Source organism: Mustela putorius, unplaced genomic scaffold, assembly GCF_011764305.1.
Source record: "Mustela putorius furo isolate JIRA1106 unplaced genomic scaffold, ASM1176430v1.1 tig00004068_pilon_pilon_pilon, whole genome shotgun sequence".
Lineage (NCBI taxonomy): Eukaryota > Metazoa > Chordata > Mammalia > Carnivora > Mustelidae > Mustela > Mustela putorius.
In genome coordinates, this window is record NW_025422199.1 from 654,096 (window position 1) to 678,394 (window position 24,299).

Here is a 24,299-nt window from a genome sequence, read left to right on the forward strand (position 1 = left end):
ATGTGTGATCTATTCTGGAGAAGGTTCCACATGTACTTAAAAAGGATGTGTATTCTGTTGTTTTAGGTGGAACAGTCTGAATATATCTGTTAGGGCCATTGGTCAAACTTGTCATTCAAAACTGTTGTTTCCTTTTGATTTTCTGTGTGGATGATCTTTTCATTGACATAATTGGGGTGTTGAAGTCCCATATTATTATATTACTGTCACTTTCTTCTTTTGTCTGTTAATGGTTGCTTTATGTTTTTAGGTGCTCCCATGTTGGGTGCATAAATATTTACAGTTCTATCCTCTTGTTGGATTGTTCTCTTTATCATTAGGTGGTGTCCTTCTTTGTCTCTTGTTGCGGTCTTAGTTTTAAAGTCTATTTTGTTTGATTTCAGTATAACTACCCAGCTTTCTTTTTGCTTCCATTTGTGTGGTAAACATTTTTCTATCCTTTCGCTTTCAGTCTGCATATGTGTTAGGTCTGATGTTTGTCTCTTGTAGGCAGTATACAGATAGGTCTTATTACTCTTTTAGCCATCCCACCACCTTGTGTCTTTTGTTTGGAGAGTTTATTCCATTTACATTTAAAGTAATTATTGGTAGGTATGTACTTACTGGCATTTTGTTATTTTTCAGGTTTTTTATACTTCTTTGCTCGCTTCCCTTGTAGCGTAATTGCATTCTTTCATGATATGCTTGGCTTCCTTTCCCTTTATGTTTTGTGTATGTATTATAGATTTTTGATTTGTGGTTACCATTAGGTTCGTAATGACATCTTATACATATAGCAGTCTGAATTGAATTCATGGTCACTAAAGGTTGAAGCCATTTAAAAGCATTAAATTTTTACCACTCCCCATGTTTTATGTATAAAATGTCATCCTTTTTATCCTTTTATTGTGAATCCCTTGACTGATTTTGTAGATATAGTTGATTTTACTGTTTTTGTGCTTTAACTTCCATATTGGTTTGATAAGTGATTCATATACTACTTTTATTTTGTGTTTGCATTTTACCTGTGAAAAATTTCCCCATCATTTGATCACTCATGATTATGACTTTCTCTTTCCACTCCAAGAATTCCCTTTAACATTTCTTGGAGGGCTAGTTTATTGGTGATGAACTCCTTTAACCTTTGTTTGGCTGGGAAACTTTTATTTTAAAGAGAGGGAGTAGAGGGAGGGACAGAGGGAGAGGAAGAGGAGAATCTTAAGCAGGTTCTATGTGCAGTGAGGAACTTGATGCACACCACTCAATCTCACAGCCTTGAGATCATGACCTGAGCTGAAATCAAGAGTCAAACACTTAACCGACTAAGCCACCCAGATGGCCCTAGCTGGGAAACTATTTATCTGTCTTTCTATTGTGAATGATATCCTTGGTGTGTAGAGTATTCTTGGTTGCAAGTTTTTTCCTTTCAGTACTTTGAATGTATCATGCCACTCCCTTCTGGCTGGACAAGTTTCCACTGAAAAATCAGCTGATAACCTTATGGGGTTTCTCTTGTATGTAACTGTTTTATTTTCTATTGCTGCTTTTAAAATTCTCTTTATCATCACTTTTTGCCATCTTAATTACTAGGTGTCTTGGAATGGACCTCCTTGGGTTAATTTTGTTGGGTACTCTCTGTGTCTCCAGGATCAGCATATCTGTTTCCTGCCCCAGATTAGGGAAGTTGTCAGCTATTATTTCTTCAAATAAGTTTTCTGCCCTCTCTTCTCTCTTTTCTTCTTCTTCTGCAATCCCTATCATGTAAATGTTATCACACTTGATTTATATCACAAAGTACCTTAATCTATTCTCATTTTTTTTTCTTTTTGCTGTTCAGCTTGGTTTCTTTCCATTACCTTGTCTTCCGGATTGCTGATCCATTCTCCTGCCTCCTCTAATCTATAATTGATTCCTTCTAGTGTATTTTTATTTCAGTTATTGAGTTCTTCATGTCTCACTGGTTCTTTTTTATATTTTCTGTTTGTTGAAGGCCTCACTGAGATTCTCCATTCTTTTCTCAAGTCCAGTGAGTATTTTTATGACCATTACATTGAATTTTCTATCAGCATATTAATTATTTTCATTTCATTTAGCTCTTTTGCTGTGGCTTTGTCTTGTTCCCTCATTTGATACATAGTCCTCTGTCTCCTCATTTTGTCTGACTGTCTTTGTTTCTGTGTATTAGGAAATAAGGCTACAGCTCCTGATCTTGAAAGTAGTGGCCTTTTGAAAAAGAGATCTTACAGTGCCATGTAGCACAATGCCCCCTGTTCACCAGAACCAGGCAACTGGCATCCGGAGGGGTATCTCCTGTGTTGGTGCATGTGCCCTACTGTGGTAGTTAATCTGTGTTTGCTTTCAGTCCAGTTGGTTGCAGTAGCCCTCTCTGCCTACTTTGGGTGGGCACAAGGGCACAGTTTGGTCCCTGTGATGTTAAAGGGCCTGTCCGGAGTTGCTACAAGCTTGTAGTTGGGTGGTATCAGTAGTTAGACACTTGCTTGCCCTCAGCCCATCTGCTGGGGCTGCAGTCACATTGACCTGCAGGGAAGTCTTCTTATGTTGTACTCTGGAAGGCTTTCATTGGTTGGCGGGACTGACAGACGAGATGCCTGCCCCCATTCCAGGACTGATGGGCAGAGCACTATCTCTGTGCTGCCAGTTATAAGGTTTGGGTGCTGGCACTGAGGGCATTCTGGTGTGTTTGGTTATCTTCCCTTCTCCCCAGGGCAGTAGTTACTTTGGAGTGGCACTCTTCCCTGCTGGGGTTGCTTGCAGAGTGTGTTGGGACAGGAGTAGTTTTGGAGGGAAGCCTGCTTCCTGATTTGGGCAGGTTGGATGGGCTGAGTGGCAGGAGAGCATGTGGGGTTAAGGCACATGGTGCTAGCAAGATAGGTGGACAGTGTTTGTACTGGTTTCCACAAGTGGCCTCTCTAGGCTGGGGATTGGGGAAGAGAAATGGTGCCCACCGGCAGTTTTGTTCTTGGAGAGGTCTCCTAAAAACCCGCGCCCCTCCAGCACAAGTTCTGCAATTAGTAAATAAATCTTCAGTATACCCCAGGTGCTTTTCAGATTGCTGCTTCTCTGCTTTATCTTGGCTGGGTTATTTGTAACACTGGCCCATAAAGGGCTGGGATCTAGTTCCTTGTTGTTCCCCAGCTTTCCAGGTTCCAAGCCTTCTCTAGGATCTAAGCCTGTTGATTTTTAAAGCACCCAGGGATAAACCCTGCTAATTGAAAAACTCTCAACATGAAGCCTGATTTGTTTTCAAAACCAAATGTTATGGAAATTTATCTTCCCAGCGTGGGTCTTCTGTGCCTGGGGTGCCTAGAGTGGGGTCTCATCCTCTCACTTCTCTGTGCTTGTATTGTCCCTTGTGTTTAAGGTTAGTTTTGTTTCCATCCCTCCTACCCTTTTCATTGTGGCCTCCTGTCTATAATGAACCTTGTAACGTCTGTTCTGCCAGTCTTTGTGTCATTTTCAGGGTAAGTGGCTGTTATCTGCAACAGAGTGAGCTCAGGAACCTCCTACTCCTCCATCTTTCAACTTTTGCCCATTTTTTAATTTTTTTTTTTTTTTTTTTACTTAAAGGTTGAGCTTTGAAAATTCTTTATATAGTCTGAGTTCAGGTCTCTTGTCAGATATATATTATTTTCTACTAGTCTGAGCTTCTCTCATTCTTAACACTTCCTTTCTTAAAGCAAGCACTTTCATTTTCCAAAAAGTCTCATGTATCAATTTTATCTTTTAATGATTATGCTTTTTGTGTCTCATTTAACAATTCTTTATGTAAACTCAGGTCATAACAGTTTTCCTGCTTTACATTTCTAACCATGACATAGTTTGACTAAAGTTTTTCATAAGGTAGGTTTAGGTTGAGGTTTACCCTTTTTTTGGCATATGGATGTCTATTTGTTCCAAGACCATTTGTTGAAAAGACTCTTTCTTTTCCCCATTGACTTACATTTACATCTTCGTAAAAAATCAAATGGCCATATTGGTGTGGATCTGTTTCTGGATTGTTTTATTTTTTTTCATTGATGTATATATCCATCTCTTTGCCAGTACCTCAATGTCTTGATTACTGTAGCTTCATAGCAATTCTTAAGATCAGTTAGTATGAGTTCTTCAATTTTGCCTTTCCATGTAAATTTTAGCATTGATTTGTCTGAATCCACAAAAAATTTCTACTGGGATTTTGATTGGAACTGTGTTTAAATGTATACATCAATCTGGGGAGAATTGGCATCTTTATTTTTTGTTGAGGTAAAATTCACAAAACATGTAGTTTAACCATTTTAAAGGGTACAATTCAGTGGCACTTAATGCATTTTCTAAGACATTTTTTTTTCACCCCTGGAAAAACTCCCTATATCCATTAAGTGATCATTACCCATGCCGCCCTCTCCTCCTTGTTTTCTGGTAACCACTAATCTGCTTTCTGTTTGTATGGATTTGCCCATTATAGATGTTTCATATAAGAGTAATCATGTAATATGTGACCTTTTGTGTCTGACTTCTCTTCTTTAGCATAATGTTTTCAAGGTTCATATAAGTTGTAGCATATATCAGTATGTTGTTCCATTTTATGGATAAATATTATTTCATTGTATGGATATGCCACAATTTGTTTATCTGTTCATCTGCTTATGGGCATTTAGGTTATTTCCATCTTTTGGCCATTATAAATAATGCTGCATTTGCATCTGTTTCTGTGTGGACATGTTTTCATTCATTCTGGGCATTTACCTATGAGTCACATTGCTGGGTCGTATGGTAATTCTGTGTTTAACTCTTTGAGAAATCATCAGACTGTTTCTACAATAACTTCAAGACAGTTGTCATCTTAGATATCGAGTGTTCTATGTATATGTTATTCCCTCTGTGTTTAGTCTTTTTAAAATATCTTTTATCAGTATTTTATGGATTTTACATGCAGATCCTGCACATGTTTTGTTAGATTTATCCCAGAGTTCTGTATTTTTTGGAAATCTGAATGGTACCTTTTTTAACTTTAAGTTTCTGATTGTTTCATGATAGGATACATAAATGTGTTTGGTTTTGTATGTTGACCTTGTATCCTGCAACCTTGGTATATTCACTTATTTTAGGAGCTTTTAAAATATATTCTTGGGATTTTTTGTATAGATGATCATGTCCTGTGCAAACATGGACAATTTTATTCATTTCATTCTAATCTGTAAGTCTTTTTATTTCTTCTTGCCTTTTTGTTCTGGCTAGGACTTTCAGCACAATGGGGTGAGAGTGAACATCCTGACCTCTTTCCAATCTAAGGAGGAAAGCATTCGGTTTTTCACTCTTATGATGTTAGCTGTAGGTTATCAGATTAAGGAAGTTCATTTTTATTCCTATTTTGCTAGGGGTTTGTTTATGAGTGGGTGTTGAATTTTGTCCAGTGTTTTTTTCCAACAATGAGTGTGGTCACATGGTTTTTCTTCTTTTGTCTGTCAGTATAGTAGGTTACATTGATTGATTTTCAAATATTGAACCAGACTTAAAATTATAGTATAGACCTTAGATATTATTCTTTTTATATATTACTGGATTTATTTACTAGAATTTCACTGAGGAATTTTGTGTCTATGTTTATGATGGATATTGGTCTGTAATTTTTTCTTTTACTCCCTGACTTTAGTTTTGGTATCAGGGCAGTGCTGGCCTCAAAGAATTAGGTAGGAAGTATTCCCTTCTCTTCTGTTTTATAGAAGCAGTTGTGTAGAATTAGCAATTCTTTTTTTTTTTTTTTTTTGTTTTTGAATGTTTGGTAGAATTTGTGAGTGAAACCACCTGGGCCTAGAGATTTCTTTTTCAGGTTTTAACTATGGTTTTATTTTCCTTAGTAGGTATAGGATTATTCAGGTTATCTGTTTCTCCTTGGGTGAGTTTTGATAGTTTGTGTCATTCAAGGAATTGATGCATTTCAGCTAAGTTGTAGAATTTATGGGTGCAGAGTTGTTTGTAGTATATTCCTTATTATCCTTTTAATGTCTATGATGTCTTTAGCATATCTCTCTTTTTGTTCTTGATATTAGTAATTTGTGTCTTGTCTTTTTTCTTTGTCCTTCTTGCTGGCATTTTATCAATTTAATGAATCTTCTCAAAAGACTTGCTTATGGTTTTATTTAATATTTACCACCATGTTTTATCACTCAGGGTTTAGTCTCTGTTGATAATTTTGCTTTGTGAACTTGAGAAGAATGTGTATTCTACTAGTGTTGGGTTGAGTGTTCTATAAATTTCAATTAGATCAAGTTGATTGACAGTTATGTCTTCTTGTCGTTATGTTAGTATGTTATTTCCTATCCCAGGTAATTTTCCTTGGTGTAAAGTTACTTAATAGTCAATCCAGCTTTCTTAAATTAATGTTGGTATGGTGGATCTTTTTATATCCTCATTTATTTATTTGTTCATTTATTCATTCATTAATTTATATTTATCATGGCCCAGAACTCAGTCTGTGTCATTCATCTTTGGTTCCCAAGTGATACTCGATTCACATTCACACAGAATGAAGAGGGAAAAAAGCTTGAATCTGTTCTCAGTGCTATTCACTGAAATGATTTAGAATAAGATGAGGCCTCATTTCTCTCAACTAATCCAAGAGGAAACTGGTATTCACTATTTGAAAAAAAGAAAGGAAAATAAGCTTCTAAGATTGAACTGACTCATTCAGTGGAGGTCAGGAAACATCTATATACCTCACTTTTCAGCAGGAAAATGCAGATGGATACAACCACATAAAAATTCTGACTTCAGTGCTTGCGGGGAGGTGGTAGGACCAGGCCGGTGCAGTCTGGTGAGAGGAACATTAATTGTGAAATCTTACTGTGGAACATGTAGCCCAGACAGTGTCTTCCACAAATCCATCAGGAGACAAGTATGCCAATATTCCTGTAAGGGTCCTTGAGGCCCATCCCTTGGGGAAAGGAGAAGTCAAGGATGGTAAATGTTAGCACAGTCAGAAATAATGAGCTAGATTTACACACAGAAACCTACAGATCTCAGATGTAGCACTGAATAAGAAACTAAGAAACAATGACATTTTGACAAATTAAAAATGCACACAATGCTAGATATTTTTCAGGGGAAATTTAAGTGACTGTTCTATCCTTTTATTTTTAACTACCTGTATGATTTTATTTAATGTGGGGTTTTTTGTAGCCAGCATTTAGTTGAATCTTACGTTTTTTAAAAAAAAATCCTTATTGATAATCTATTTTTAGGCCATTTACATTTAATGTAACTAATGATATGTTCAGATAAAGGCTTACCATTCTATTATGTCATTTATATTTGTTTCCTCTGCTTTTTGTTTCTCTCTTTCTCATTTCTCCCCCTCATTTGAATTGTTTACATAAACTTTAATGTTGGATTTTAATTGAGTTAAAATTTTACTATTTTTCTTTGTATAACACCAGTTTTTTTTAGTTTATTTTTAAAGATTTTATTTATTTATTTATTTATTTGAGATTGAGAGAGAGAGCACAAGCAGGGAGGAGGGGCAGAGGAAGAAGCAAACTCCCTGCTGAGCAGGGATCCTGGTGTGGGACTCAGTCCCAAGACCCTGAGGTCATGACCTGAGCTGAAGGTGGATACTGTAACTGACTGAACCACCCAGGTACCCCTGTATAACATCAGTTTTTAAAGAGACTGTCCTGTCCCCATAGGATAGTCTTGGTACCCTTGTCAAAAATCAGTTGACTAGGGGTGCCTGGGTAACTCAGTTGGTTAAGCATCCTACCCTTGATTTCACCTCAGATCATGACATCAGAGTCGTGTAATCAAACCCTGCATTGGGCTCTGCACTGTGCTTGGAGCCTGATTAAGATTCCCACTCTCTCTCTTTCTCTGCCCTTTTCTCCCCACCCCTCTGCTCACACATGCTCTCTTTCTCTTGCTCTCTCTCTCTAAAAAAAAAAAAAAATCAGTTGACTATAGATGTAGGGTTTTTTTTCTGGACTCTCAGTTCTGTTCACTGATCTGTATGTTTATCTTTATGCCAGTACTACAATGTATGGATCACTGTAGCTTTGTAGTAAGTTTTAAAATTGGGAAATGGAATCCTCCAACTTTGTTCTTTTTCAAGATTGTTTTGCTACTCTGGGTTCCATTAGAATTTTAGGGTCAGCTTTTCCGTATCTGCAAAAAATGCCATTGGTACTTTAATAGGAATTGCATTGAATTTATAGAATGCTTTGGGTGTTCTTGCTATCTTAACAATAGTAAGACATCCAGTCAGTGAACATAGACTGGTTTTTCATTTATTTAGGGCTTTAATTTCAATAATGTTTTGTGGTTTTCAGTATATTATTCCCATACCTCCTTGGTTAAAATTTATTCTTATTTGCTTAATTCTTCTTGAGGCTATTGTAAATGGAATTGTTTTCTTAGTATTCTTTACAGATTGTTCTTTGCTAGGGTATAGAAATACAACTGAGTTTTAAAAAGATTTTATTTATTTTTTTTTCAGAGAGAGAGCAAGCACAAGCAGAGGGAGAAGCAGGCTTCCTGCTGAGCCAGGAGCCCAATGCAGGACTTGCTCCCAGGACTGAGATCATGACCTGAGCGAAAGGCAGACACTTAACTGAGCCACCCAAGCATCCTGAAATACAACTGATTTTTTTTTTTTAAAGATTTTATGTATTTATTTGACAGAGATCACAAGTAGGCAGAGAGGCAGGCAGAGAGAGAGAGAGAGAGAAGCAGGCTTCCTGCGGAGCAGAGAGCCCAATGCGGGGCTCGATCCCAGGACCCTGAGATCATGACCCGAGCCGAAGGCAGCAGCCCAAACCACTGAGCCACCCAGGCGCCCCAATACAACTGATTTTTACATTGATCTCAAATCCTGCAACTTTACTGATTTTCATTATTAGCTCTAATAGTTTTTTGAAGATTCTTTAGGATTTTCTGTACATAGAATAAGATCATCTGCAAATAGAGTTTTATTTCTTCCTTTCCAATTTGGATGCCTTTTATTTCTTTTTCTTGCCTAGTTGTTCTGGACAGAATTTTCTAGTACATTGTTGAATAGTTATGGAGAAAGTAGGCATATTTGCCTCATTCTTGATCTTCAGGGAAAGCATTTAGTCTTTCACTTTTCTTTTCCTATTTTTTTTAAGATTTTATTTATTTATTTCACAAACAGAGATCACAAGTCAGACAGAGATCACAAGTAGGCAGAGAGGCAGGCAGAGAGGGGGGAAGCAGGCTCCCCGCTGAGCAGAGAGCCCGATGTGGGGCTCTATCCCAGGACCCTGGGGTCATGACCTGAGCTGAAGGCAGAGGCTTTAACCCACTGAGCCACCCAGGCGCCCCTTTCACTTTTTTTTTTTTTTAAAGATTTTATTTATTTAGGGGGCCTGAGTGACTCAGTTGTTAAGTGTCTGCCTTCAGCTCAAGTCATGATCCCAGGGTCCTGGGATCGAGCCCCACATTGGGCAGCCTGCTCAGTGGGAAGCCTGCTGCTCCCTCTCCTATTCCCCCGGCTTGTATTCTCTCTCTCACTGTCTCTGTCTAATAAATAAATCTTCTTAAAGAAGATTTTATTTATTTAACAGAGAGCACAAGGTGGGGTCACAGCAGAGGGAGCGGAAGAAGCACCCCCCCCCCACCGCTGAGCAGGGAGCTCGACGTGGGATTCTATCCCAGGACCCTGGGATTGTGACCTGAGCTGAAGGCAGACATTTAACCCACTAAACCACCCAGGCACCCCTAGTCTTTCACTTTTTTTTTCTTGCTTGCTTACTCAATTTTATTTATTTATTTATTTAAATTTATTTTCAGCGTGACAGTATTCATTGTTTTGCACCACACCCAGTGCTCTGTGCAATCCATGCCCTCTCCAATACCTACCACCTGGTTCCCCCAAACTCCCACCCCCCGCTTTAAATATGATATTAGCTGTGGGTTTTCATAAGTGCCTGTTACTATATTGAAGAAGTACCCTTTTCTAGTTTTCTGAATGTTTTTATCTTGAGGAGGTGATGGGTTTAGTCAATCTTTTTTTTTTTTAAAGATTTATTTATTTATTTATTGGATAGGCAGAGAGGCAGGCAGAGAGAGAGGAGGAAGCAGGCTTCCCGCAGAGGAGAGAGCCCTATGTGGGGCTTGATCTCAGGACCCTGGGATCATGACCGGAGCCGAAGGTAGAGGTTTTATCCCACTGAGCCACCCAGACACCCCAGGTTTTGTCATTCTTTACCTGCTTTGTAACTGAGTTACTCTCTAACATCCTTTCATTTCAGCCTGATGGACTCTATTCAGTATTTCTTAAAGGGCAGTTTACTAATGACAAGCTCTCTTAGATTTTGTCTACTTGAGAATGTCTTAATTGGCCTTCATTTTTGAAGGACAGTTTTACCCAATATATTATTCTTGGTTGACAGTTGTTTATTTCAGTGTCTTAAATAGATCACCTAACTACCCACTGGTCTCCTTTGTTTTTGATTAGAAATTGATTGTTAATCTTATTGTGGATCCTGTGAGATGACAAATTGCTTGTGTCTTGGTGCTTTCAAAATTCTTTTTATCTACTGACTGAATATAATGTAGCTCAGTGTGGATCTCTGAGTTTATCCTATTTGGAATTTATTGAGTTTTTTGATGTTCATCTTCATGTATTTCATAAAGTTTGGAAATTTTTTGGCTGTTCTCCTTCTGGGACTCCCATATGAATATATTGGTAAGCCTGTTAGCATCCCACCAGGTCCCTTTACCTCTGTTCATTTTTTCTTCTTTCTTTTTGCTCATCAGACTGGATAATTTTAATTGTGCTTTCTTCACATTCACTGATTGTTTCTTCTTCCTGCTCAAAATCTGCTATTGAATCCCTGTAGTGAATTTTTCACAACCACATTGTACTTTTCAGCTCCAGAATTTCTATTTGGTTCATTTTTATATTTTCTCTCTGTATTGATACTCTGTTTTTTGTTGGAACATGCTTTTCTTTGATCACATAGGACTGTTGATTCAAAGTCCTTTGTATAGTAATTCCAATATCAGCTTCCTCATGGAGAGTTTTTTTTTATCAATTTTTTTTTCTGTGAGTAAAACATACTTGTTTTTTTGCATGCCTCATAAGATTTTCTGAAGCTGAGACATTTTGAATATTATATAATGTGGTAATGCTGGAAGTCGTATTTTCCTCCCTCCCCAGAGTTTTCTGTTGTTGCTTACTGTGAACTACAGTTATGTTTATTTAGTGACTTTCCAAAGGCTTTTTATAGACAGTGTCCTTTAGTATGTGGTCACTGAAGTATCCGTTCTGTAGCCTCAGTGGTCAACTGAGATTTCTTGATAGAAATTTACTTAAATGCCAAACTAAGCAGACTTTTTTGTTGTTGTTAAGCATTTTCCTTCTAAGTTTTTGATTGTATTCCAGAGTCCCCCAAATGTTTATTCTTACAGTTTTTGCTACCTCAACAGTTGCTGCAGTGGAGGGACAAATACTTGGAGCTCCTAACTCCATTTGGGGGACATCACTCCTTTCTACCTTTACATTTTTTTAAATATTTTATTTATTTATTTGACAGAGAGAAATCACAAGTAGGCAGAGAGGCAGGCAGAGAGAGAGAGGAAAGCAGGCTCTCTGCTCAGCAGAGAGCCCTATGTGGGACTTGATCCCAGGACCCTGGGATCATGACCTGAGCTTCGGCTTAACCCACTGAGCCACCCAGGCGCCCCTCTACCTTTACATTTTTAATATGTGTATCTTAACTTCTGTTTTCTTTTAATGTCTACACTTACTTAAATGTCTCAATACTTAAAACTTTTCAAGGCAGGTAGTATTATTTCAATTTTATGGGTGAAGATAGTGAAACCTAGAGAAGTTTTCCTAAGTCACAAAGCTAGTGGGTCAGTCCAGGATTTCAAAGTAACATCTGATCCCTAGACTCACGGTTTTTCTACCATACCATACTACTTTCCTTGAGATGGCAAACTCTTTCAGACCCAACAAAATAATATTAACAGCCACTGGGACTATTAAGGATGGGATCTTTCTCAAACAATTGTTACCAGCAGCTATTTCTTTTGAGGGACAATCAGTGACCCCTCTTTTTGATTCTTTCAAAGTCAGAAGGCAGGAGTTTTACCTCTTTGCTCAAGAAAAGAAGGCCTGAAAAATGAACTCATTTTCCTATAAAGAGGTCCTACTAGAAGGAAGTATGTGACTAGAATTCCTCTGATGAAGGATAATTCTAGAGAAATTTGAGTCTGGTCATTTGAATGATTAGAATCACTAGGAAGAAGTTTCACTCTCACTTTGCTTCTCTTTCAGGTTTAGAAGCAGAGACACAGAATTTGACTTCATCAGTAGGATCTATCTACATCATTGTCCCATTAAATCCTATAGGTGTTACATGTGGATTTTGAGCAGAGTGTGATAAAACTGGATGTTTGTGTGTATGTGTATAGCTTGAGATACTTGTATATGTGTGTTTTGCCTTTCAGATCATTCAGTTGCAGTAATCTTGTTGTCAGTTCAGCCTAAGTGGTCTTTTTGTTCCCTTTGTGTGATAATGTATATAGCATTTCTTTTTCCATTTCAGCCAACATTTATTGTGTACCTACTCTGCATTGTATTAGGCTCCCTTAGTTAGTTTGAAATCAAATAATACTTATCTGTGCCCTCACAGTAAGTTAGGGGTGACTTATTTACTTTTCATCTCTCAAATACTATATAATAAATAACTCCAGTAGAGGTATACCCAAGATACTCTGGAGAGTTGAGAAGCCATCTGAATCAGGTTAGAAGAACAAGGAAGGCTTCTTAGGAAGTGAATCTAGAGCTGAGTTTTGCAAGGTCAGTAAAGTAGTTCATGAGGTAACTCACTAAATGGATGTTGAGTGAGTGAATCAGAATTAGGTGATGCTTGGAGAAGGACATTTGCAGCAAGGTACAAAAGTAGAAAGACATGAAAAGTATGTGGCATATTCAGGGATTCCTGCATTTGAGTGTGGATTAAGTAAAGGGTCTACTGGTGGGGGAGTGGCAGGAGCTGAGGTGTAGGCATCATTCCGTCTTCACCCTTCTGGATGAAATATCAGTTTACCCTGCTTTCCTTCTCATTGCAGTTTACCCTTCCCTGGAGTCTGATGATGATGACCCTGCTTTGAAATCTCGACCCAAGAAAAAGAAGAATTCAGATGATGCTCCATGGAGTCCTAAAGGTGATCCAGTATTCTGTCCTTAAACTCTGTAGGTATGGTTTGGGGAAAATAGGCTGGGGGTAGTTGGGATACATAACATAAGAAGATATGATTCAGTCACTCATTTGTTTATTCAGCAAACATTTGTTGAGTACCACCTGTGTGCCAGGGTACTGTGTTAGGTGCTGGAGCAAAAATAGTGGATAAGACACATTTCATGCACTCAGCTCAGCAAAGTCAGAGGTGATGGAGCATGTTTCTTCTGATATATGGCTTGAGGTGAAAAGAAGGCCTTGAGCAGATTCCACCTAGCACTCTGAGGCTTCTGAGAAGCTACCATCATCCCAGACCTTTGGTAATACTTTGCCAAATGAGGGAAATTCTGCTGACTCTTGAACTTCACAAGGCCCAAGGCTCCTTAGACTGTCATCTATACTGCCTGAGAGGCCAGCTCTGAGGAGGGAAGAAAGAATGATCATTGAGTTGAATGTGGAATTTAGAGTGTAATACAAGAATTTTATTCATCTCTCTGGTTGGGTGGTTTTCACATTGGAGGGCGTATCCGTTAGCCTTTGCTGCTTATCAAACTACCCCAAACTTCGTGGCTTAGAACAATGACAGCTGATCATTTCTCATTATTCTGTAGGTTGGCTAAGCTATTGTTCTAGTCTGGACTGGCTTAGCCTGGGCTGGGTGGTCTAAACAGATCTTCAGGAGTCTAGACCTAATTTGGGGTGGCTAGTGCCTCTCTCCATGTGGTTTCTCCTAGTCCACCAGGAAGCCAGCATAAACTTTTTCACAGGAAAGCAGAAACATGTCCATTAGCAAGAGAGGGAAAGCCCCAGTTTGCAAGCACTTTTCAAGCCTCTGCTGGTGTCATGTTTTCCATTGTCCCACTAGCCAAAGCAAGTTACATGGTCAAGCCTCAATTCCAGGGGTGGAGCTATGGATTATACCTCTCAAGAGAGGGAACTGCAGAGCCCTCCTCTGCATGCAGGGAGATGTGAGCAAGTTGAAAGCTATAACTGCAACAGTCTGCTGCAGAGGGTGCTGGTACTTCCATACCCATGGGTCCCCAGGATATCCCCTGCTGATTCCACCTATCCTATTTTTTTTATTAATATATAATGTCTTATTTGTCCCAGGGGTAGGGTTCTATGAATCATCAGGCTTACACATTTCACCGCACTCACCATGGCACATACCCTCCACAGTGTCCATAACCCAGCCACCCTATCCCTCCCTCCCAACCCCCCAGCAATCCTCAGTTTGTTTCATGAGATTAAGAGTCTCTCATGGAGTCATCTAGGTGACTCAGTCATTAAGCATCTGCCTTCAGCTCAGGCCATGATCCCAGTGTCCTGGGATCAAGCCCCACATTGGGCTTCCTGCTCGGTGGGAGGCCTGCTTCTCCCTGTCCCACTCCCCTTGCTTGTGTTCCCTCTCTGGTTGTTTCTCTCTGTTAAATAAATAAATAAAATTTTTTTAAAAAAAGAGTCTCTTATGGTTTGTCTCCCTCCTGATCCCATCTTTTTTCATTTGTTCACTCCCTATCCCCCATGATCCCCACACTCTGCCTCTCAAATTCCTCCTGTCAGAGAGATCATATGATAATTATCTTACTCTGATTGACTTATTTCATTCAGCATAATACCCTCTAGTTCCATCCATGTCATTGAAAACGGCAAGATTTCATTTCTTTTGATGGCTGCATAGTATTCCATTATATGTATATACGCACACACACACCCCACATCTTCTTTATCCATTCATCTGTTGATGGACGTCTAGGTTCTTTCCATAGTTTGGCTATTGTGGTCCCACCCATCCTCATCTGCCTTTCTGCTATTTGCTGGGGATCAGGGGAATGGGGTGGTAGGGTAATCCCTGAAAGTGTTCTCTTAGTGAGTCAGTCAGCAAATGTTACTTTTTTTTTTGTCAGAGAGAGTGAGCACAGGCAGACAGAGTGGCAGGCAGAGGCAGAAGGAGAAGCAGGCTTCCTGCTGAGCAAGGAGCTCGATGTGAGACTCGATCCCAGGATGCTGGGATCATGACCTGAGCTGAAGGCAGCCACTTAACCAACTGAGCCACCCAGGCATCCCACTATTTTTTTATTGTATTTTTTCCTATAGTTTCTGGCTGATTAGCAAAATAGAAGAGTTGGAAAATACAGAAAATAGAAGAATGTATAAGGAAGAAAGCACCCATGATTCTGCTACCCAGAGGCAGCCCCTGTGTCAATGTTTTGACATGTTTCCTTCAAATCTGTTTTTCCTATGTATCTCTTTTTATGGTTGTGTATACAATCCTATATCTTGCTTTATTGACTTTTAATCAAATTAATGTGTACATTTGGTAGCAAATCATATAGCACAGAGGAGTTTAGGATGAAATGCAGTGGTCTTCACTTCTGCTTTCCTCACCTCCAATTCCATGCCTAAGAGACAACCTTCTGGTTTTCTTTTTTTCTGGTCATTACCTCCAAAACTCAAGATGGTAGGGTTTATACCACTATTTCTTGATGTATCAGCTTAGTCTCTGTTTCTCTTTCTCTCAGCGCTGTCACTCTCTCTTGATTACCCACTTTATTTTTTTTTAAAGGTTTTATTTTTTTATTTGACAGTCAGAAATCACAAGTAGGCAGAGAGGCAGGCAGAGAGAGAGGAGGAAGCAGGCTCCCTGCTGAGCAGAGAGCCTGATGTGGGGCTTAATCCCAGGACCCTGGGATCATGACCTGAGCTGAAGGCAGACGCTTTAACCCACTGAGCCACCCAGGCACCCCAATTACCCACTTTCTAAGATACAGACATTAGAACACTTTCTTTCTTCTGACCTTCTGTGAACTGCACATTTTCCCTTACATTGTCAAGGTTGTTAGCATTTATATTGCCTTGTGATTAATACTTTATATTAATTAGGGGTTGACTGTAAAAGTTGAAAACCAATACATATACCTGGCCTTTTAAATATTATTTCATAAGTATGTCCTTATGCCATTGTTTTAAATATTTTAATGGCCACCAGATATTCTATCTGTGGATATACCTTATTTACCTAACTTGTTTAATGTGAGGCATTTAGTCTATTGCCAAGTTCACATTTGGGGTGAACATATTTATATGTGTTGGTTTCTCTGATTATTTTTAGGATGGATCCCCACTAAATTCCAAAAGGATGAAACTTATATGTGGGTATATGGTAAATCTTTCCCTCTCACCCCTGTTCCACAGCCTTCACTTCCCCACTAGAATTCTCCACTAGAGGGTTGCCGTAAGCCTTTAGCTTCCAGAGTTCTGAAAAAGTTTATTCTGACATTTTTTTACCAGATTTTTCATTGTTTTAATTCAGGAATGAGTGTTTGGAGATCCTTAACTTTGTCATTTTTGCTGTTGTCATCCATCATAACATACTAAATAGTTCAGTATGCGTTTCTATGAAAATGACATTTTCTTCTATAACCATAGTACCGTTTTATGACACCTGAGTAAAGTAGCATTTATTTTCTCATATCATTTGGTACCAAATCCTTATTCAAATCCCCCCCCCAAAATTGTACCAAAAATATCTTACTTGCTTTTTCAAACCAGATTCTATTCAAGGACTAAATTGAATTTAAATTAAAAAAAAAAAAGACATTTGGTGGGGCACAGTTAGTTTTGATTTAGAATTGTTTGTTCCACCTCTGTGAAAAATGCTGGTGTTATTTTGATAGGGATTACATTGAATGTGTAGGTTGCTTTGGGTAGTATAGACATTTTAATAGTATTTGATCTTCCAATCCAAGAATATGGAATGTTTTTCCATTTCTTTTTATCTTCTTCAGTTTCTCTGATAAGTGTTCTGTAGTTTTCAGCATACAGATCTTTGCCTCTTTGGTTAGGTTTCGTCCTAGCTACATTATGATTTTTGGTGCAGTTATAAATGGGATTATTTCTTGATTTCTCTTTCTCCTGCTTCATTATTGGTGTATAGAAATGCAACAGATTTCTGTATGTTGTTTTTATATCCTGTGACTTTGCTGAATTCTTGTATCAGTTCACAATTTTTTGATGGAGTCTTCCAGGTTTTCTACAGAGTATCATGTTGTCTGTGAAGAGTAAAAGTTTAACTTCTTCCTTGCCAGTTTGGATGTGTTCTATTTCTTTTTCTTGTCTGATTACAGAGGCTAGGGCTTCTAGTACTATGTTGAACAACAGTGTAAGAGTGGACATCCCTGTCATGTTCCTGACCTTAGGGAAATCTCTGTTTTTCCCCATTGAGGATAATATTAGCTGTGGGTTTTTGTATGTGGACTTTACAATGTTGAGGTATGTTTCTTCTATCCCTACTTTGTTGAGGGTTTTTATCAAGAAAGGATGCTGTGTTTTGTCAAGTGCTTTTTCTGTATCTATAGAGAGGATCATATTTTTTATGCTTTATTTTATTAATGTAGTATATCACCTTGATTTGTGAATATTGAGCCACCCCTGTGTAGCCCAGGAATAAGTCTGACTTGATCATGGTGAGTAATCCTTTTAATGGACTACTGGATTCCATTAGCTAGTGTTTTGTTGAGAATTTTTGCATCCGTGTTCAACAGAGATATTGGTCTGTAATTCTCTTTAGTAGGGTTTTTGGTCTTGGAATCAAGGTAATGCTGGCCTTGTAGAATGAATTTGGAAGTTTTCCCTTGATCCCCGGTTTTTGGAACAGTTTCAGAAGGATAGGTATTAATTCTTTAAATGTTTGGTTGGTTCAGTTCCCCTGGGAAGCCATCTAGCCCTGGACTCTTGGTTTTTGTTTTTTGTTTGTTTGTTTGTTTGAGATTTTTGATTACTGATTGAATTTCTTTGCTGATTATGGGTCTGTTCAGCTTCCCTATTTCTTCCTGTTTCTCTTTTGGTAGTTTATATGTTTCTAGCAATGTATCCATTTCTTCCAGATTACCCTATTTGTTGGCATATAATTCCTCATAATATTTTCTTATAATTGTTTATATTTCTTCAGTGTTAGTTGTGATCTCTCCTCTTTCATTCGAGACTTTATGTATTTGGGTCCTTCCTCTTTTTGATAAGCCTGGTTAAGGGTTTATGAGTTTTCTTAATTCTTTCAAAGAACCAGATCCTCATTTTGCTTATCTGTTCTACAGTTTTTTAAAATTTCTATATCACTTATTTCTGCGCTGATCTTAATGATTTCCCTTCTGGCTGGCCTTAGGTTTTATTTGCTGTTCTTTTTCTAGTTCCTTTAGGTTTAATGTTAGGTTGTGTATTTGGGACTTTTCTCAATTCCTGAGGATGGCCCATATTGCTATATACTTCCCTCTTATGACTGCCTTTGCTATGTCCCAAAGGTTTGGGACTCTCATGATTTCATTTCCCTTTGCTCCCATGTATTTTTAAATTTCTTCTTTAATTCCTGGTTAATCCAGTCATACTTCAGTATGATGGTCTTTAACTTCCATGTGTTTGTGGTCTTTCCAAATTTTTTCTTGTGCTTGTCTTCAGGTTTCATAGTGTTGTGGTCTGAAATATGCATGGTATGATCTCAGTCTTTTTGTACTGGTAGAAGGTTGATTTGTGACACAGTGTTTGCTCTGTTCTGGAGAATGTTCCATGTGTACCCAAGAAGAATGTGTATTCTGCTGCATTAAGATGGAATTCTCTGAATATATCTGTTAAGGCCACCTGGTCCAGCCTGCCTCTCAAAGCCATTGTTTTCTTGTTGAACTTCTGCTTAGATGATCTGTCCATTGCTGTGAGTGGGGTGGTTTATAGTCCCCTAATATTATTACATTATTGTTCATGAGTTTCTTTGATTTTGTTGTTAATTCACTTACGTATTTGGCTACTCCCGATTTAGGGGCATAGTTACATTTGTTAGATCTTGTTGGATAGACACCTTTATTGTAATATAGTGCCCTTCTTCATCTCTTATTACATCTTTGGTTTAAAATCTAGGTTGTCTGGGTGTGCCTGGTTGAGCTGGTGACTTAGTCTTGGTTTTGGGCTTGAGTCATGATCTCAGGGTTGTGAGACCAAACCCCACATTGGGCTCTGTGCTGGGCATGGAGCCTGCTTGGGATTCTTTCTGTCTCTCTCTGTCCCTCCCCCTCCTCCAAAAAAATCTAGTTTGTCTGATGTAGGTATGGCTACTCCAGCTTTCCATTAGCTTTGGTTCTAAAACGAGTCTCTTGTAAGTAGCATATTGATGGCTCTTAATTTTTTTAATCCGTTCTGATACCCTGTGTCTTTTAATTGGAACATTTAGTCTATTTACATTCAGAGTAATTATTTTTTTTAAAGATTTTATTTATTTGACAGAGAGAGAAATCACAAGTAGGCAGAGAGTCAGGCAGAGAGAGAGAGAGAGAGAAGCAGGCTCCCGCTGAGCAAAGAGCCCGATGCGGGGCTCGATCCCAGGACACTGAGATCATGACCTGAGCCGAAGGCAGCGGCTTAATCCACTGAGCCACCCAGGTGCCCCCAGAGTAATTATTGATAGATAAGAATTTGGTTGCCATTGCATTACCTGTAATGTTCTTGTTCCATTTTAGTCTTTGTTGCCTTCAGTCTCTCTTTTCCTGCTCAAAATGTCCCATTTAATATTTCTTGCAGAACTGGTTTAGTGTTCATGAACTCCCTTAGTTTGCTTGTCCTAGAAACTCTCTACATCTCCTTCTATTCTGAATGACAGCCTTGCTGGATAAAGTAGTCTTGGCATATTTTTCCCACTTAGCAGTTTGAATGTTTCATGCCACTACTTATTTCTGGCCTGCTATGTTTCTGTGGACATTGTCAGCTGATAACCTTATGTGTCTACCCTTGTAGGTTAAATAGCTTTTATCCCTACCTTCTTTCAGAATTCTCTCTTTATCTTTATATTTTTCAAGTTTCACTGTTATTTCTTGGTGATGGCCTGTTTTTGTTAATTTTGCAGGGAGTTCTCTGTGCCTCTTGGACTTGAATGCCTGTTTCCTTCCCAAGATTAGGGAAGTTCTCAGCTATAATTTGTTCAAATAAACAAACCTACTACCCCTTTTTCCCTTTGTTCTTTTTGCTTCAGATCATTTTTGAACAAATACTGCCTTTAAAGAGGGGACTTCAGTCTCCTGAATTGCTTATTCTAGAATCTGCATACTACTTATACAGAAAGGTTTTAATAATTAAAGTAATAATAATAATAATAATAATAATGTTTTAATAATAACAATAGCAACAGCAGCAGCAGCAGCAGCAGCTAACCAACCAAGGAATCTTCAAATCTAGGTTGGTACCACTACCACCTCCTTTTTTCTGTGACATTGACTTGACTTTTTTCATTAATTAAAAATAGAATATACAATAAATTCCCATACAATCACCACTAACAATAGTTATCAAGATTTTGCCACATTTGACTCATCTATTAGTTCCCTTTTTTCAAAATTGTTCTTTAAAGCATATCCTACATATTTTGTCATTCCTGCTCTCAATGTACTTTAATGTACATCTCTAAAAAATACATTTTCTCATATAACCACAATCCTGTTATCATACATAACAAAATTAGCAATAATTTGATAATTCCTGCACATTATCTAATCCTAAATCCATAATAAAATTTCCTCAATTGTGTAACCATAAAAAGGTATTTTTACAGTGGGTTTGTTTACCTAAGGATCTAGCAGAGTTCGCATAGCATTTGGCTGTCATGCCTTTTGAGTCTCTCTTAATCTGGAGCATACCCCCTTTTTTTGTTTTGTGCTATTTATTTCTTATAAAAAGTAATAGAATTGTCCTATGACCCATCCCACCTTCTAGATTTGTTTACTTCCTTGTGACATTGTCTTTTTAATAAAACTAGGGCAGTTATCTTGTAGAATGTCTGATTGTTTTCTCATGGTATCATTTAACTCGTTCTCTTATCTCTGTTTCCTAAAAACTAGAAGTGATATGAACCACTTATTTGATTTTAGATCTTTGGCAAAACTACTTCCAAGGTGATGCTGTGAATTTCATACTGCATTGCATCAGGCGGTGCATGAAGTCAGCTGTCTCACTATTAGTAATAATCAAGTTAATACTTAGTTAAGGAGGTGATATGATCTCACCATTGTAAAGTTAGTTTTTTCCTTGTTGAGACTAGCAAGTAATATGTATGTAATAGTTTGGTACTGTGTTACTATACAGGTCTCTAGCATCAGTTGTTTTATTAGGGCTTACAAACCTGTGATTTTCCAATTTTGTCATTTTTTTCTACATTAACTAGCTGGCATTCTTCTGTAAATAGCAGCTTTCCTTCATCATCTGGGGCTGTTTGGTAAAATATACTTGCTGTGTAAAATGTGGGATAAATAACTATTTTTTTAAAAATAATTCCTTTTTGATTCAAGGTTGCTAAGGCACTATAAAAGGGTTATACAAGAAGACAGTCTTCTTCAGGAGCTCATAGCCTGTTGGGCTGGCAAAATAACATGTGCATAACAGCACTTCAAAGTTAGGGAATGAGACAGGATGGTGTGGTGCTATATATGAAGTGACTGGTATATATCTTAAGTTCAGAGAGGGAGAGACCAATGTGAACAAGACAGGTCCTAGAGGTTTGTGTACAGAAGGTTGATTTCAGCTTACCTTTGAAGGACAGTCAGGTTTTGAAGAGGTGGCCAAAGGAAAGAGGGTACTGTAGGTAATGTGGTTGGTGAGGATGGAAGTAGAAAGAGGATGAGCTGTACATATTCTGGAGATAGAATAAGGAATCCATTCTGTCTAGAAAATCTGAGAGTATGGATGTAGAAATAAGGCTGAGGAGGTGGGTAAGCCAGGAGCAAGACATGGACAACGTTAAATGCCAGTTTAGGAACCTTAACTTTTATCGTATAATCATTGTATGCTTTGTGTACTTTGAGCATTTGTAAATTAGCTTCTTACCTGATGGGAAACAAAATCAGACTTTGTAAAAAGCTAGAAGCTGGGAGACCGATGAGACCACCTTTGGGGGAGGCTCAGAGGTAGGGAATATGCTTGACATTCAGATCATTGTTTTCATCCTGTTTCCTCTGCAGCCCGTGTGACCCCAACTCTACCAAAGCAGGACCGTCCTGTGCGTGAGGGGACCCGGGTAGCTTCCATTGAGACAGGCTTGGCTGCAGCAGCTGCGAAGCTAGCCCAGCAGGTAGGTGCTGACACCCAGGCAGTGGCCCTGCTACTGATCCCAGTTTGCCTTTAGGACAAAAACTAGAAATGTCTCAGAGGCTGTCGTTGGGAGCCAGCGGAGACCAAGCAGGCCAACTTCTCTCTGTCCTTGAATGAGAACATTTGCCCTTCAGATGAAGCCCTGAGGAGGTTACCAGCTGGGTATATTTGAGTTCTCAGCCTCCCAATCAGTATCAGAATTTGTTTTTTGGGGAGAGGCTTTCCCTGTCCTCTATACCAAATATTATTTTTTTAGTTTAAATTCAGTTAGCCAACATATAGTACATCATTAGTTTCAGATGTAGTGTTCAGTAATTTATCAGCTGCGTTTAACACCCAGTGTTCATCATATCATGTACACCCTCCTTAATGCCCATTACCTAATTTCCCCATTCCCCCATCCAACTGCTCTCCAGCAGCCCTCAGTTTATTTCCTGTAGGTAAGAGTCTCTCATAGTTTTTCTCCCTTTCTGATGGCTTCCCATTCAGTTTTCCCTCCCTTCCTCTATGATCCTCTATGCTAGTTCTTATAATCCATGTATGAGTATTTTGCTTGGGTCATGGTTGACATTTTTTATTTTGTTCTCTTGTTCAGCCATTTTTCTCTGGGCAAAATGACTAGAAGGAGGAATTCACAAGAAAAGAAAGAACTAAAAGTATACCAAATATTACTGCCTTAATATTTACCCCCCTGCTTTCCAAGTAAACTTCACCCACTGGTTTTTGTCTTAAGGGGTCACTTCACTAGAACCAACTTGACCTCCTAGCAGGTTACAGTTTGCAAAGTTCTTTAATGTGTATACTGTACTCAGCAACCCTGGGAACAGTTAGAGTTGAATTTTTTGATTCTCTCCTTATTAACATCCCCTTGGCTCCTTAGGCAACATCCTATTGCGTAGAGCATTTACTGAGCATCTGCTTTCTGCTAGGAACTTTCATGTACAATGTTTTGTATAATCTGCCCAGTGGCCCTGTTCAATAGGTGATATTTTCATCATTTTGCAGGTGAAGAAAATGAGACTCTCTTTAAGTGACTAGTCCAGGATATTACAGCCAGTAAATGGAGGAGACAAGATTCAAACTCATATCCTCTAACTTCAAATTTCCTGTTACTTGCTACTTCAATAAAATAATTAAATGTTTATATAATTTAATAATTATATCCTATTTAAATAAAATTTAATAGAATGATGTTTTTAATATGCTGTTATATGGAGCTCTAGAGTTGCTTAGAAATGTCTCAGTGGCTGTTGTTGGGAGCCAGCAGAGACCAAGCAGGCCAGGCAGGCCTTCTTTGACCAGAACTTCTGTTATTCATATCCTGGTGCCGTCTAAGATGTAATTTGGGATAAAAGGGAGGGAGGGGGGTTTACTCTTTTAAATAAACAGATAAATTAATTAAAGGTGTGAAAACTACTAGTGCCTCCTAAGGAGTTCACTTCTGTTCGGTTTGGTCAGGGGTGACCTCAAAGAAGAGAATTTGGATGTTGGAAGTGGTTTGGCAGGCTCAGCTTTTAGAAGGAACAGGAGGCATCCCAGGAGAAGGGAAATCCTTGGCAAAGCACCCAAGGTCCTGTTAATTTGGTCTGTATTCACCTCTCCTCCCTAACCTACCAGCCCCTCATGCACATGCTTTGCACCAGCCATACTACTGCACTGTGGTGCTTGTAGTTCACCTTGTGTACATCACACTGTCTTATGCCTCTGTGCCTTTGCACAGGTTGTTCCCTCTGCCCATTGGGGATCATCCCTTTCAGATGCCTTACCTAACACTCTTTCATACCACCTACCACCAGTTTATTTCAGTGGCCTTCTATGCTTCTGTAGTATTCTCTCATGGTACTTTTAAGTATGCTTTCCTGTGTCCCTTATTAAACTGTGAGTGCCTCAAGGGTCGGGGTATATCTAATTTAACTTGATATCCCCACTGTACTAAACGTGTTTAATCCACGTTGGGCGAGTGAGTGAATGGATGCATGAATGAATGAGCAAATCTTTCTG

At 38.6% G+C, this 24,299-nt stretch overlaps 1 protein-coding gene across 6 annotated transcripts in view; it reads left to right on the forward strand.

Annotated features, from left to right (window-relative positions):
- Positions 1 to 24,299, forward strand: part of PHF8 (PHD finger protein 8) — a 98,554-nt gene that overhangs the window by 68,084 nt on the left and 6,171 nt on the right. For 5 of the 6 annotated variants that reach the window (XM_004780589.3, XM_045072772.1, XM_004780592.3 and 2 more), the window contains 2 exons: positions 13,072 to 13,167; positions 22,169 to 22,278. In XM_004780589.3, the coding sequence (XP_004780646.1) occupies positions 13,072 to 13,167; positions 22,169 to 22,278 (206 nt within the window). Of the gene's footprint in view, positions 1 to 13,071; positions 13,168 to 22,168; positions 22,279 to 23,303; positions 23,448 to 24,299 lie in introns of those variants that run through there. The other variant, XM_004780593.3, reaches the window with a different exon arrangement.